The 13,370-nt window shown below is 35.4% G+C and overlaps 1 protein-coding gene and 1 long non-coding RNA gene across 3 annotated transcripts in view; one reads left to right on the forward strand and one right to left on the reverse strand.

Annotated features, from left to right (window-relative positions):
* Positions 1-13,370, forward strand: part of PTPRQ (protein tyrosine phosphatase receptor type Q) — a 142,688-nt gene that overhangs the window by 114,745 nt on the left and 14,573 nt on the right. For both annotated transcript variants that reach the window (XM_064509559.1, XM_064509562.1), the window contains 2 exons: positions 7,495-7,576; positions 12,702-12,792. In XM_064509559.1, the coding sequence (XP_064365629.1) occupies positions 7,495-7,576; positions 12,702-12,792 (173 nt within the window). The remainder of the gene's footprint in view (positions 1-7,494; positions 7,577-12,701; positions 12,793-13,370) is intronic.
* Positions 8,933-13,370, reverse strand: part of LOC135327922 (uncharacterized) — a 44,486-nt gene continuing 40,048 nt past the window's right edge. The window contains exon 4 of the long non-coding RNA XR_010388539.1: positions 8,933-9,170. This is a non-coding gene — a long non-coding RNA (uncharacterized LOC135327922). The remainder of the gene's footprint in view (positions 9,171-13,370) is intronic.

Here is a 13,370-nt window from a genome sequence, read left to right on the forward strand (position 1 = left end):
AGAACCATGCCATTGCATGATGATAACTGTAACTCGCATAAATGATCTTGATGGATCTTCAAAATGGTATTGTTTCCAAACTGTTAGCTGAGTAAGACTAGTACTAATTTTGTTTATATACTAAAGTGTTAATGGGTTTTACTTCCAGATACTCTTCATTTTTCTTTAGACGCAAGGAGATATTTGTCATCCAGTAAGTTTTTGTATTATTGAAGCAACATGGTGTGTTTTCCATTCTGCTCTCTTAATCTGTGTGCTGACATGCTATATTGAATGATACAGTTAACCAAAATGAAATATCAATCTTTGCAGCTATACTGATGACAAACAGTGGTATTTGTCATCATGAAATCCTGTTTATTTTAAGTCCCTAGTGTTAAGGTACAACAGTTCCACAACTGTTTTAAAATAAATCAGAGCAATTTTTGCATGGAAACTATAACAAGTTATGATAATATAACACTGATATATACATTCCATCCTTGAAGCAAATGTAATGCGAATGAGACATAAGAAACATGCTGTATACTTTCCTTTGGGAGTTACAATGTATGCATTCAAGAGAAGTTCTCTTTTTTTTCAACTGCCTTTTGTACTCAATATGCCACAGCTGTTTTGTACTTACACCATTACAATCTCAGCAACATACCCATGTGGTCAAATCCTGTATCAGTTTGAAGAGTACCATTCTGCCATTTTTCTTTCTAAATCATGTGTAGTTTGGATTTGTACAGTCTCAAACTCTACAAGGTAATTACAAACTATAATATTTCATACTTACGTGCACTTCATTATGTGATTTATGCACAGCAAGGCCTTTACTGAACAGTGCTTCAGCAATTTTAGTTACATCACCCCTTATTTTAGTGAATCAGTTTCACATTTTTGGCTTGCAGTTTGCCGTATCCTTCCATCTGTATTTTTCTCTCTTCTTCCATTCCAGTTACAGCTACTAGCAAAGACTCTGGTCTTAGGCCATTCTTGTAAGTTGTAGGATGCAGCTGCTAAATTTGGTTTTGTTTCTTTTTTTTCCAAACAATAGCTGCACCGGAGCTACAGCAGGGTCCTTGCTCAGGTCTTTTGTTAGAAATTATAACAAATTGTGGAAGTTTGAAGTGCCGGCACTAAATGAGAGCTCCTTGGGACAGGACTTATGCCGCCTTTTCTATAAGAAATCAATCAAAAACTAGATAACTTAGGTATAGTAATGAAAGGACAAGATATCCCTGCTCTGCTCAAAGCTTTGGAGTTTATTAGGAATTTTTTTTAAGTTTTAAAGAATGCTTCAGTATGTGCAACATTTTGATCTGGTAATATCAGTAGCTTATTGTCAAAAGAGAGCTTTTAAGGAACTCTAATGCTGCCTTTCATACAGATATATCCTTGCTGATAGTGAAGAATTGTATCAAGAAGGTGGTAAAGGATGGCAGTATGCATCATGGCAGTTTACCGTAAACCCCAATGTCTAAAATATTTTTGCTACTTGTTTGCAGACTTCCACAGTTACACCCTAAAAGAATGTTGTTGCATTCAGGGGTTAGCTACCCAGAAGTCAATCAGTTTCAAGTCATGCATTTTTCTTATCCTTCATGAGTTGGCTGCATTTAGTCAGCTGTCTCAGCTGTGTTTGAAAAGCTTCCAGGGGTGTAGAATCCCAGTTTCAATTCATGGTATCCCATAAGTTTATCAGAAAAAAATAGATGGACATATTTCTTTTCCAGGCTAGCTTGGTTGTAATTTTTGGTTAGGACTTAATGAGCTGAAATTATTTTAATTGTCCAACTAAATATGTTTTCTACCTTGAAGGGGTGATGGAGAGTTTGTGTGGAAATCTTAGGTGGTCAAAGGCCAGTATAGATATTTTCTGCACCTACTGATCATCCCATTCCAAACTCATGTGAAGGAGATGCTTTGGAAACCAGGTGTTTTGCCATTTCTCAGCTGGTATATTATATATCATTTTAGCTGTTATATATCAGTAAAGGCATGGACCTGAGGCTGACACAGTTCATCGACAGAACTAAGATATCCTAACCTGTTCCCGGAGATCTTTCTTGATTGTCTTTTCCTCTATTATCCAGACATTCTCTCATATTTAGGGGATCATGCCCTATGATCAGGGCTCATGCTCTCTGAAACTTTGTACTGCTGGTACCACATAATAAGTAGAAAGGGGTAGAAAAAATTTTTTCTGTTCTATAAGAGTAAGACTTCAGAAATAGGTTTTTTTCATTCTCAACACATCAAAAGTTCAAAAGCTTGAAAATTTTAATGAACCAGAGCTCAGTAGACATTTAATATATTTAAACTGAAACATTTTATTCCATACGTTTTTATAACTGTTTCTTTAGTATGAATTAGGTTTCATTACTAAATGGAAGGTCAGTTTAAATAGAAAAAATATAAAATTTAAAAATGCCTAACATCCCATTTTGCCAATTTTCAAACTTTTTTTTGAGACAACATTTTTTAAAATCAGGAAGCTCACGGCAAATCACCATCCCTGAAATAATTTTTGAAAAAATGGTCATCAGGAAAAAAAAATTACTTGAAAAACATCAATATCTGAAAATAACTAATACTGGCTGATTCACATATGCCATCTCCCAGAAAGCTTTTGTGAGGCAAATAATTAATGAGACCTAGCTTCAGAAGGCATTCAGGGATTTATGTTCTTCCAAATTCAGTGGAAAATGAGAGCTGCTTTATGAATCTAAAATGCAGTCTTTGAATGTTTAGAAAATACATTGGTCTCCGTGATGATGGGGATGATATGAGAACGGCAATAATATTAAAAAAACTTTGTTTTAAATATATAGCCTATCAGTCTTGACTGGATTAAACATCAGTTCACTAAGCACACTAGCTAATACATATACTGGAGCCTCTCATCACTTATTTTTTGTAACTTGTCCACAGCGTTCACCAGTCAGTGTTCAGGACAGACACTTTTCTGCTGTGAATGGATTCTGTCAATAAATGTTCAGGGCCTACATTGTTACTGACAAATCACTCTTCCTTTTTCCAGATATTTACCTGAGAGATCTTATCTGACACTATTTTCACAGTGGTTTCTGCTGCAAAGATAAAGCCATCTGGGTCCCTGTTTCTTAAAACTTTCCTTCAGAAGTTACACCTTGTAGTGGATGCTCTGAGGCTTTTGTTTCATTCCTTTTAAGACAGTTTGTCAGGCAAGCGAAGAACACAGATTTAGAAGAAATATTCCTTCGTTACAGACCCTGTAACCCTTGCAAGTACCAGACATTTAGAGGTCTTTAAGGAAAAAGTATTGTATATAAAATTGTTGTCTGGTCTCACCCTTCCTATATATTCTACATTCAGTAGGTGTCTGTGCTTGAGACAACACTTCTGCACACACATCACTTTTCCTAGGCCAGCCTGCATTGCTCTTGCCTTACCTTTTTCTTCAGCAAGTTTCCCTTTAGTAATCAGCTATCACTAATAGACTCCCTGAGCTTTGTATCCCAAGAGTACAAGGCTTAAGACTGTATGTCTTGTCTATGTATGTCTATGCTACAGTGGAAAAAATGAACATCTATTCTCTTTCCATAGCTCTTGAACATTCACAAAGGGTTAAGCTCCATATTGCTTTCAATTAACTTGCTAAAAATTAGTTCCTCCCTTGTTCCTAGGAAGTGTCAATGGTGATTATGAGTTAAACCTTTTGCCTACATGCTCATTTCTGTTGCTTTCCATTTGGAAGAAGTTTTAATTCCCTGTGGATTTCAGATGATTGACCCAGAGAGAAAGCTGAGTCTGTGTGACAATATGGTCTTCAGTTACCACTGCCAACACAAATAAATGGCTTCTTTCTAGCTCTATCATAAGTAATCTGAGTGGGATTCAGATTTTCGATAGACTTCAAAAAAATCCCATACATGAAACAATACACTGTTTAAAAAGCAAATCAGATTTAAAGCAATAAAGCATTCTTTATCTTACAGAATGTTTTTCTTTCCTGGTTTCAAAGTCAGAGCAAATGGGAATCTTGAGTTGTCCAGTTGAAATAGGGAAATTTGCAACTTCATAGTTTGATTTTAAACTGTGTTCATCAAGATATAGCAATATCTATATCTTTATGTTTTATACACAAGACTGGCAAATGTTGAGAACAAAATTACTGGTGGACCAGCATTTGTTAATTAATGAAATACTGTAAGATTATTGCTACATATTTCACTCGCAAGATACTGAGAAAAATATGCTTATTTTTGAAGCCTGATGCTGACATTGAGCATAGCTGTCCTCTGTAAGCCACTAGTGAGTGCACAGTTCAGTCCTTCTAAAGATTCTTACACAATGAAGCCCATATCTTTGCCACAGCCTTTGAGTTGGACATTAACTCACATGTAGGCATTTAGATTAAGTTCTTATTTTCTAAGCTGCCAAGTCACTGTAATATGCACTTGCTACCAACAGAAGTGTGAGAATTCTGTAGTTCTAAAAATCAAGTTCTTCATTTAGTTACCCATTTATACGTTGAAGTGTCAAACTGTAGGTGCTTATTTCTTTAAAAATGTTCAGTGCTTGTGAAAGGTAACATAAGATTATGTCTTAAAAAGAAGTCACCTGTTAATAATATTAAAAATGCACTAGAAAGCACCATATGTAGGACTGTTTAGTTAATTTTCTGTGCTTTTTCAGTGCTTCACTTCCCTGCTTTGAATGAAAGTAAAAATGGAAATATTACTGTGTAAGTTTGCATTAATGGTGCTACTTGTCTCTAAGTTCTTTGCTGTTGGATCCATGTACCTTCGGCACTGAAGCACTATATGGCATATTCAGGTTGCTTATGTGCAGTATAGATGTAATTTTTGTTCCCTAATGACTGAACTACAGTGCAGTAAGCCCCTAATTGCTGTCAGTTCTAGAGGATTAAAACCAACAGTATCCCCAAAATTACTAGGAGGTCAAATGGGAGATGACTTTTATTCTATTGTTATGGTGAAGATAGGCTAATTATAAGGAAAAACAAGTGTTTTTTTTGCCTTTGCAGTGCCTGATTAGAGTTTTGTCCTGAAAAAGTCCTAGAGAAAATAGTATTTTCTGCTCAAAGGCAAATGTATTTGTGCTCAGTACAGTTAATTAGAATACTTTGTCCTTGAGGAAACTTTAGCTCTTTAATGTTACCAGTGTTACTAGAAGGTAGTTTTATTTGCCAGGTAACACAAGCAACATAAGTCATACAAGACGCACTAGCTAAATTTCTAAATATTCTCCATTAATAAAGAGTTGCATGCTTTGGCTTTTTATTTCCTTCTTATTTTCTTTTTCAGTCTAAAGCTATTCTTCAGTTGTCCGAGTGAGCATTTTGAGTATGAGCCTTTTTATGTGAATTTTTTTAGTGAGACTAACCCAAGTCTTTTGTAGCCAATTCACTTTATTTGAAGAAAATTGTCACAACAAAGCATGTACCACAAAGGCATCTTTAGAAGCTTTGAAATTAACGTCTCTGCTGCTTAATAATAAATTGTTCAAAAATTGTATTGATCACATTTTATTCTCTAGTTTATATTTTAAGTGTTTATTAATAACCTCATAAACAAGTATTTTTTAAAGCAAATTACTGTCTTTCCTACTAAAATTATGGCAGTAGTAGAAGTTTATATTTGTACTATAGAATAGTTTCTGTAACATTTGTTTGTAAACATGTATGATTTTTGGAGAGATACATGTAAAAGCTATAGTTAGAGCTTTTCTGAAGGGGCAAGTTATCTTTTAAAATATATTCTTTCAAAATATATTCTTTCAAACTTTTTGTCTTGGTCTTTTAGACAAGCTCTGTAAGACTGAGGGCCTGAAATTGGGCTTCTAAATTCGTAATGTTGAGACATTCTGAGAAAGGTTTCAGAGATGATGTTGATGACCAGGTTTCAAGGCCATCTGAAAGTTCCCCACGAATGGATCTTAGGTCACAGATCCTCATGAAACCTGCTGTGGGATCAGGTTAAAGAAACTGAAGTTAGGCCAGTATGTAAAAATGTTGATAAAAACAGCACTCATTTTTTAAATCTTGACCATAGCTGTTTGGCTTCTGTAAAGCCTCCAGCATTAGTTTTAAAAACATCCTGAGCAACCACAAGTCATATGTGCTAAGTAGGTTTTTTGGAGCTTTCCAGAATTACTGGATGCCCTGGGATAAAGGTCATTTGGAACCCAAATCTTTAGCTACGCTACCTAGAGTGAGCATTGAAAGCAAAATTTATCTCACCCAGCTTCGTGTGCATGAAATTCAGCAAGTCATCCTAGGCTCACTGGACGCAAATAGTCGTATTAATGGCATGATTCATCTGTGACTTATTTTAGATATCCGCTTGAGATGAGATGAAATCATGTCTATTTCTCCTCATTGATTATAAGAGGAACCTAGAGTGCCTAGCTCAGATATGTGTCAGCATTCAGTCAGCTGAAACCCATCCTGATTCTCTGAAGTTGCCCTTAGAAAAATGACACTGAGTGCATAGTGTATAATGAAGTGTGTCAATATACATTAAGTGATGTGCTGGAGGTATGGATTTCCCCAGCCCATGAGACTCTAGAACATTGTAAAATGATCTGAAGAGAATCATAGAAACTGTTGCTACCATATCTATCAGTTCATGTGTTAAAAACTAAGCAAGACAATCACACAAGAAATCTGAAGTATTATTGTATTTGAATCCATTAGAGAAATAAATCTGGTTCCAGCTTAAATTTTTCATATAAAACCTATCAACATGCGCTATATTGGTTAACTCACAGCTTGCTACGTTTAACAAAAATCTCTGTTGCAGGTTACTTAGTTATAGAAAATCCATCAAGTAAGTTGATTAAAAGTTTTTATATTGTGGTCACTGGTGAGTCTCAATGTGTGGTTCCCTCTTCTATGTTTATTAGAAAAAACTCCAAGCTGCATATAAATCATAAAAGCATGACTAATTGCATGGTAACTGGAGAAATGCTTTCTCTCTCTCTGGGGCGAAGACTGCATGTCTGTGTTTTAGCTTGGGAAGTAATACAGGGATATTTAAACTCCTTGGGGTTTAAAAACCATGTGATTATGAGAATGAGGTCACTGCAATATTTTATATGTCTAAAACCTTGCAATGTACAAAATGTTTTCTATGCGACAAAGAAGTATTATGTACTTTAGAATGCAGTGATAACTTTACAAAACTTCCATTAATATTGAAACCTTGCATTGGAGTGCTGTTGCCTAAAAAAACCCAGTCCTACCCAGCAGTACTGTTAACACTAGCAACTTAAAAATTTGATGAGGAGAAACAATAGAGGGAGAAAATGTTTTTATTTTTATGTGATCAAAAGTAAATCAAATAAGCATGCTATAAGCAATTTATAATTTTCTGTCCATAAATATCCATTGCTATTTAACTGGAAAATATTGTTAATTAAAGAACTGCAGTTAAATAAAAATTAAAAGCAACAACAAGAAGATCCCCCATAGGTTTCTAATTCCTCTGTCATTACTTTCAGGCCAATAAGCAAGAAATCCTTCCTACAACATGTTGAAGAGCTTTGCACAAACAACAACCTAAAGTTTCAGGAAGAATTTTCGGTATGTTGCTAGCAGTTGTCACAACATCGCAAGACCTTCAGTCGTTTCATGTGTCACATTTCATGTCCATTTTAAGCAGGCAAGGCCGTGAAGGACTCTGGCCTTGATAATCAATACCCAATTACCAGGTTGATTGTTTAGAAAGTAATATTACACTGATTCGGATTGTGCAGTCTACAGTGCAACCTGATCAGAATTATTCACCTAAGTGTCAGCAAAAGGTGATCTCCTCTAGACTCCCATCTTTGCAAGAACACCATAATATTTAAATGTTTTTACATATATAGTGATGCATATGTAGTTCAATTGAGAATAGTTTATTTAGAAATACTTTGTCTACATCTACACAAATATATTTAATTGCTTTAAATAAGCTCATTTTCCTGAGTGGTGATGACCCCCAAAACACAGCTGGCATTTATTTTACAAAATGTTCAAGCCCTAGTTGTACTGCTGTGGACTTCGAGAGTGTTTTTCTTTCATAGGCTTCAGTAGGGACAACATAAAGTTTATGCATAGTAGTTTCACTCCTTTACTAATAATAGGTCATACCCATCTTGCTCTTGAGAATAGCCTCCATCTTCTTATGTGAACAGATCAACTTAACAAGGCTGTGTTTCTTACTTAAAAGCCACCAGCTTTCAAAATGTATATGACATTTATATAATGCATATATAATTTCAAATTTAAACCTCAAAGTTTTCACTATTTTTGTTAAGTAGCATTTTTATGGCTATCATATTTTTTCTCAACAATCTCTGCTCTACTGTTGTTTCAGAACCTTTATCATCATCATCATCATCATTTTTAACACTTAGAGTCATTTGCTCTCACAAAAATAATTTGTCAGTCTCCAGTGACTTTATTATTTGGGATTTATGGATCTACCATGAATTGCTTAGCATTTGGATTAGCAAAAATGAAGACTCAACAATTGACTTTTCTTCTGATGGATTATAATATTTCAGTCTCTAAGGGAAAACCAACAAAAGTGTGAAAAGATTAATGGTAATTCCTACAGCTTTTTGGCTATGCTCTTTAAATAGAATTGGTCTGGATTTAATAATAAAAAGCACCATAAAATTCTCTGAGCAATAAAGTAAGGAGAGCTATTTTTTTCCAAGAGTAGAAGTGTTATTTCACTTGAACAAGAGTGATTATAATTATATTATGCATGACTGAACGGATGAAAAGCTTTACTAGCAATAACATTTTCACATATTAATGTTCATCACTGGAAAGTTTCTACTATTACTTTTTTTAGGTGTGACCCACAGTGGAATAAACATTACAGCATTGTAATGCCTTAAAACTTAAGACTAATAACAGTATTTTATCAAGTAGAAATGTTGGCAATCCGTTTGAAAGTTAGACCAATACAAGTAGCTGAAATCTCATTTAGCTATATTATGTAGTCAGTTTATAATCAACAGTTTTATATGTCCTTTGCACTTCCATTTTACTCCTCTCTGAGCTTCAGTTTCCCAATTCCAGAGTGCAGTGATGTCTTCTCAGACAGCTTGTCCAAGGGCAAGCAGAATTACAGGGTAGGTCTGGTCCCTGTTTGAGAGCCCATCTATAGCATCTGTAGCACCTGTATTATGAGATGAATAATAGACTTGAAAATGCACTTCTGTACAACAAACTCCATGACTTGCATCATTTCCATCTACATTCATAGCTTTAGTTTGACATAAATGACTCAAGGCTCCTACAGTGTGTGTAGGAGAGCTGAGCTCAGCATAACCAATGGACCATTATATCTGAAGCACATAAGTAACAGCATGGTGCTGAGCCAGCTTGGGCTCTCTGACTGTCTCCATGCTAGTAAATTCAAGCATACCAGGAACAGGACATAAGAATATGATTATTTATACTAGCAAACTGTTATCAAGTTCCCTGCCACAAATCAGGACTATTTCACTAGCATTCTCCCTGAGCAATTCCAAGGTATGCTTTGGTAGGGAGAATAGTGTAAGGATCATTCCCAATAGGCTATTTGTAGGCAACAACGCTGGTTTTGGAGTTTTGCTAGCATAGATGCAACTCCCTCCTTTTCAGGTAGTCTTGGAATCCAGGGACATTCCTGGGCATATTTAATTTACTGGACTGACATAGCTGCTGTGCCTAGAGATCTCCAGAGTCTGATCTCAGTACGCATGTGAAAGTGATCTTGTGTGTCAGCATGATGAGAAGAGAATCTGGATCTGAGAATGGATCTGGATCCATGGCTGATCAGAAAAGACAAGTCTAAAGAAACAGTAGGGATCCACAGTAACCGATGGTGGGCACCACCTAGCTGATATTCAAACTTCCAGTTTTCTGGGGTTCATTTATCTCTTAATACCTTTGGGAAATCAAGTTTCCTAGTAACTGGTAAATCTCTGAAACAGAAATACTTCTATCAGTGTTTTATAATGCATTTTGTCAGTACAAATAAAAAAGTGAAATACTTCCAAATGTCACCACAGTACCATGAAGTTCTACAATAAACAAAATGCAAATGAATTATTTAAAAGATTTACGAGTCTGCAAAGAAATGCAGTTTCCACAACAAACTGTTATTGAATCTGGGAATTCAAATAGTCTCTCTCCAATTCTGAAAATAAACATTTAGACTGAAATCCGTACTGATACAGAGAACTGGTACAAGACCTTTAAGCACTCATTCAAATATGGGAGCATCATTACAACAACACGATCTGCTTCTGTAGTTCCTCTTTACTACAGAGTACTGTACAACAGTACTACTTCTGTACTAATTAACTGGCAAGCTTAGACTCAGAGGAATGAGGCAAATGAGGCAAGTTAAAGTTCACAGGCGATGCATGTGATATGGGCTGCCATGATTCATATACGTACAAAATGCCACAGACATTTTATCAAATTTTTTCCTCCCTGCAAAATCCACTGAGAAATTCTGTGTGAGAGTTTCAACTTTCTGAATAAGGGGAATTTTAACTTCTCTATCTCTGGCTATGTTTTACTGTTCTTATCAAATCCTGACAGGAATTCATAGAAGTCACTCCACTCTGTCAGAAAACAGGGATCTTTCTCTAGGTTCAGTCACAGGATTGGGGCCTTACTTCTTTAAGGGATTATTGAGAAAAAAAAGAGGGGCTGCTGAACAGGTAGAAAAAAATTGCTCTGAGTATGGCAGAGGTTGATTCAAAGACAATATTCTAAAATAATGAGTACCTTAAAATATTTAAAGATAATTTTCTATAGTATGTTACAGTCTTTTGTTTAGCTTTATATTTACTTCATATCTATTGACCATATTGTTTAGTGCTTTAACATACTGATATAAATTGAATAATGTCAGCCATTCATTTATAAGGAGATTTTAATTCAGAAATTTTCTTTCAGAAGAAGGGGGCAAAATCATAGGCTTTTCATCCCTAGAAAACCATAGATAGTGAAAGAGATTTTGAAGGGCATGTATGGGAACTAGTCTCTTGTTAATTTTCAAAGTGAGACAAGTGTCTAATTGCTCTCTGAAATTCTTCTCCTAATTCTTTCCCAAAGGAAATACGTGTCAGAGCTAGGAAGAGAAGCCAGGTCACTTGACTTAAAGTCCTTTGCTTTCATTGTGAAACTATCTTTCTCTTCCTGTTGAGAAGCACCTGCAGCTATACTATCAAGGATATAATTATAAAAGCAAAGTAGTCCTCATGCTTCAGGCCCTGGGCTTCTTGTCAACTGGTGATAGAAAGAAATTTCCCAGGGGATAATATTGCACATGATATAGTTCAAGGGTTTTGAGCTCTCATCTGTGTGTCAGGCATTTGCCATTGTAGGAAATAGGATATCAGATTAGATAGATTATTGGTTTGGTTCATTATGTCAATTTTTAAATTATCACATTTTGTTAATGCTTATATTCAAAAGATGGTGTTCTTAATATCTGAACCCATCAAAATCCATCAAATATGACTAAAAAAATATTTGAATTAAGAATGAAAGAAGAATCGCTGGAATAAAAAAACACTCTTGCTTTTTCCATTATTCATGACCTCTTTTATTTGTTTTTTTTTGCTAATATTTGCTCATTAAATTTTATTTCTAGAAATGAAAGTGTCTCAAGTAATTGGCAAAAGAGCACTTGAAAATAATTAACATTGAATCTGATTGTAGGGCTATCTGTCCTACATTTGCAAGTAGTCTATCTAGAGATTAGTTAGTAAGATTAAAAGACAAAGTGGAGTGGATTACATAGCAAAAATGGCAAAATTTTGTTTATACAGATTCCAAACAATAGGCAGATCTCATTTGTATCTCAGTTAAAAGTTGAAAGACCTGCATGTAACATTTGTCGAACGAGGAAAATTATTATTGAAGTTGGTCTAGTTCTTGATAACATAGGAACAGAAAAAATTGGCTAAATTCTGACTTTAAGAATTTTCTATTCTCTCATCCCCATTGTGAGAACATCACATTAATAAGTTGCCTCCATTAACAAGTCATGAAATTGTTTCCACACTTTTACTCGGCTTGGGAAATTATACATATTTATGTATACACACACCCCCATCAAATAAATTCCTCAATATGAATGATTTATCCATCTCTGCCCTTGAGTAACAGAACTAATGACTAGTTGTGAAACTACGGTCCAACCAAAAATAACTCTTCCCACCCTTTTCAGAAACGGTCCTGTGAACAATAACTGCCAGTTGTCTCGACTTGATTAAATGCTCATCAGTTCTCATGCTGTGGCAAGAGCTCTCCCAAGCTCCAGAAGTTAGGAAAAGGCATTATTCAGAAATAAGGCTGAGTCAGTAGGACATGGTTACCAAGTACAGGACTTCATGAAAAGACAGGGGAAAAAACACAAAAGGTGATAGGCTGACTTTATCCAGACTTTGAAGGCTTTAACTGTTCAACTTGGCAGCATTTTCTGCAGTGCTGCATCTGACACTGCTGATGTAACTAGGGTTGACAGTGAGGTGAAATGCTTCTGCAATGTTTCCAGCTGTTCTTGGAAATGCAGTGTGCTGCGGAACTAAAAGAGCCTTCCACTTACTGAGGTGATTGTCTTAGGGGAAACTGCTATTGATCCATTTTTGGTATTTACAGCTGGTAAAATGCAAAGGTTTGCTAACAAGCAATTATTCCTTTACAGGAGCTTCCCAAGTTTCTTGAAGACCTTGCTTCAACTGATGCTGATTTGCCTTGGAACAAGTCTAAGAATCGTTTCCCAAACATAAAGCCATGTATGTGTGTTTACTAATCAACTCCTCCATTTTGCTACCTCTGATAGTACGGCATATATTTGGAATGCAACTGTATTTTTGCTTGATCTGTCTTTGATATGTTAATGCAATGATGCCCACAGTATGAAATTTTGAATTTCTGTCAAGCAGTCTATGTTTTTGTTTTGTTTTCTTTCTTTTTTTTTTAAGAAAGTAACTTTTAAGGAAAGTAGCTTTCAACTTGCACTCACAGGCTTGAAAATGCAGGTGCAAGAAACTATAGCCTGACTAGTTTCTTAGCTTTGTAATTCAACCCACGTAGCAAACTCTTTAACATTCTTCCTGTTTTCTCCCTTTAGTGAGAAGTATATTTTTTAAACATATAAAATCCACATGTTTGTACATTCAGCTACCCCAGGAGCCTGGGTATGCTTTCTTGTGGATATGTGTAAATGTGCTGCAAGGGTTCCATAGAAGATCAGAGTGAGTGTATAAAACTTATAAGCCAAGGCTAGATTTTATCACAGGAGACAGCAGTCTGTCTCTCTGTACTCAACACTGCTCCATTTTTCAGTTAATAAGACAAGAAATGTCATTAT

This window comes from Dromaius novaehollandiae, chromosome 1 (assembly GCF_036370855.1).
Source record: "Dromaius novaehollandiae isolate bDroNov1 chromosome 1, bDroNov1.hap1, whole genome shotgun sequence".
Classification (NCBI taxonomy): domain Eukaryota; kingdom Metazoa; phylum Chordata; class Aves; order Casuariiformes; family Dromaiidae; genus Dromaius; species Dromaius novaehollandiae.